This window comes from Alosa pseudoharengus, unplaced genomic scaffold (assembly GCF_046254945.1).
Source record: "Alosa pseudoharengus isolate Yale_2024_CS ecotype anadromous, Long Island Sound unplaced genomic scaffold, YU_APseudo_1.1 YU_APseudo_1.1_scf_5, whole genome shotgun sequence".
Taxonomy (NCBI): Eukaryota; Metazoa; Chordata; class Actinopteri; order Clupeiformes; family Clupeidae; genus Alosa; species Alosa pseudoharengus.
Window position 1 is genome coordinate 37,522,354 of NW_027468837.1, and position 2,500 is coordinate 37,524,853.

Here is a 2,500-nt window from a genome sequence, read left to right on the forward strand (position 1 = left end):
AAGACACACACTTCTACTAAAGACACACTTCTGCTAAAGACACACTTCTACTAAAGACACACTTCTACTAAAGACACACTTCTACTAAAGACACACTTCTGCTAAAGACACACTTCTACTAAAGACACACTTCTGCTAAAGACACACTTCTATTAAAGACACACACTTCTACTAAAGACACACTTCTACTAAAGACACACTTCTACTAAAGACACACTTCTATTAAAGACACACACTTCTACTAAAGACACACTTCTACTAAAGACACACTTCTATTAAAGACACACTTCTATTAAAGACACACACTTCTACTAAAGACACACTTTTACTAAATCACTAAACATAAACAGCTATGATCACGAACAACCACAGGACATAGCACACATCACACTTTTACTAAATCACTAAACATAAACAGCTATGATCACAAACAACCAGGGCCGTGGGAAGTGAGTTTTGGTTGGGGGTGCTGTAGTCGGGGGGGGGGGGGGGGGGGGGGGTTAAAAAAAGTTATTGTATTTTATTTAAACGCCTTTCTCTGCTAATGGACAACAGCATACTGGCATTGCATGACACACAGCACAGGCATACATCACTGTCAAGAACATTATGGCTACACTACAGAAAAAATGCGACAAAATGTCGCAAACCACAGATTGATACTAACGCAAACAAAGTAACCGTCTGCTATCTGACGCTACACTAGTAAGGTAACAAAGTTGCTGTAGCCTTGCACCGAAATCGACGGTGAACATGTGAAATATAAAACTGTTGAACACCAACATTAATAAAACTTAATAATTATTGACGCTTCTGACATGGGTGTCAAAACAGGCTAAAGACCCTATCGCACAGCATATTAGACAGAATACATTGACTCAAAACATATGCATAACATAGGCCTACACAACGCAATATTCATAGGCTAACCTACATTAAATTGATCCACATATCACAAATATAGCCTACAACAAATGCCGACATCATAAACGCACAGTGTAGCCTTTAACCTACACTTTCAAAAAGAAGAGAAAGAACGCTCTGAGGAGGCCACTGAAACAGGCACGCAAAGACACAGATGAATAAGTTCATCTACCTCGCTGAAGAGAGCTCTTTTTTGTGGATGGAGCTTACTCAATATCCATGCCACCTTTCACCGTGGTGCACCGAGACTCCCCGATAACACTATGCATCATTTTAAGCTGAAGATTGAGGCGGCCCGTGTTCAGCTCCTTGGGAAACTCACGGTAATATTCAGCTACTTAATATGGCATATTGTCGTACCATAAAGCTAGCGTCATAGGATATCTCCCTCAGGTTTGTTTTGTTAATTTGTTTAGTTTTTGTTTAGATCTCCCAGGTCTAATGTAACATTTTTTAGTGCATAATAGAATAATAGACAGGGGGACGGAGAGCTTCTTTTTTTTCTGATCGTGAGTGGTATGACATATAAATACGCGTGCTTTCCTGCAGTGGGTGCTGCCGCACCCCCAGCACCCCCACTTCCCACGGCTATGCAAACAACCACAGGACATAGCACACATCACACTTCTACTAAATCACTTAACATAAACAGCTATGATCACGAACAACCACAGGACATAGCACACATCACACTTCTACTAAATCACTAAACATAAACAGCTATGATCACGAACAACCACAGGACATAGCACACATCACACTTCTACTAAATCACTAAACATAAACAGCTATGATCACAAACAACCACAGGACATAGCACACATCACACTTCTACTAAATCACTAAACATAAACAGCTATGTATATCACTTACACATGTGTTCACAACATAAACTGATAAGATGGAAGGGGAGGCTCTTAACAGCAGTTGAGAATTCACCACATAATAGGACAATGTAACACACATCACCAACACACAACAAACAACCACAGGACATAGCACACATCACCAACATGGACATAGCACACATCACCAACATACAACAAACAACAAACAACCACAGGACATAGCACACATCACCAACATACAACAAACAACCACAGGACATAGCACACATCACCAACATACAACAAACAACCACAGGACATAGCACACATCACCAACACACAACGAACAACCACAGGACATAGCACACATCACCAACACACAACATACAACAAACAACCACAGGACATAGCACACATCACCAACACACAACGAACAACCACAGGACATAGCACACATCACCAACACACAACAAACAACAAACAACCACAGGACATAGCACACAGAGTGGCAAACAGCTAGGACACAAAGCATACACACCTAGATAGATACAGCACTAATCACCCCTCCCCCCATCAGACACTGTAGTACTACAAAAATGACACTACGCTACATACATGATTTGTCTAATCCCCCCTCCCTTTCTCTCTCTCTCTCTTCCCCGTCTCTCTCTTCCTCTCCCCATCTCTCTCTTTCTTTCTCACTCTCTCTCTCTCTCTCTCTTTGCAGTATCACGCATTCTCGGTGCCGG

The 2,500-nt window shown here is 41.4% G+C and overlaps 1 protein-coding gene across 1 annotated transcript in view; it reads left to right on the forward strand.

The window, feature by feature from the left end:
* The window catches only part of rassf5 (Ras association domain family member 5), an 82,033-nt gene that overhangs the window by 77,816 nt on the left and 1,717 nt on the right, over positions 1-2,500 (forward strand). The window contains exon 6 of the mRNA XM_076267392.1: positions 2,479-2,500. This exon is cut by the window's right edge and continues 1,717 nt beyond it. Within this exon, the coding sequence (XP_076123507.1) occupies positions 2,479-2,500 (22 nt within the window). The remainder of the gene's footprint in view (positions 1-2,478) is intronic.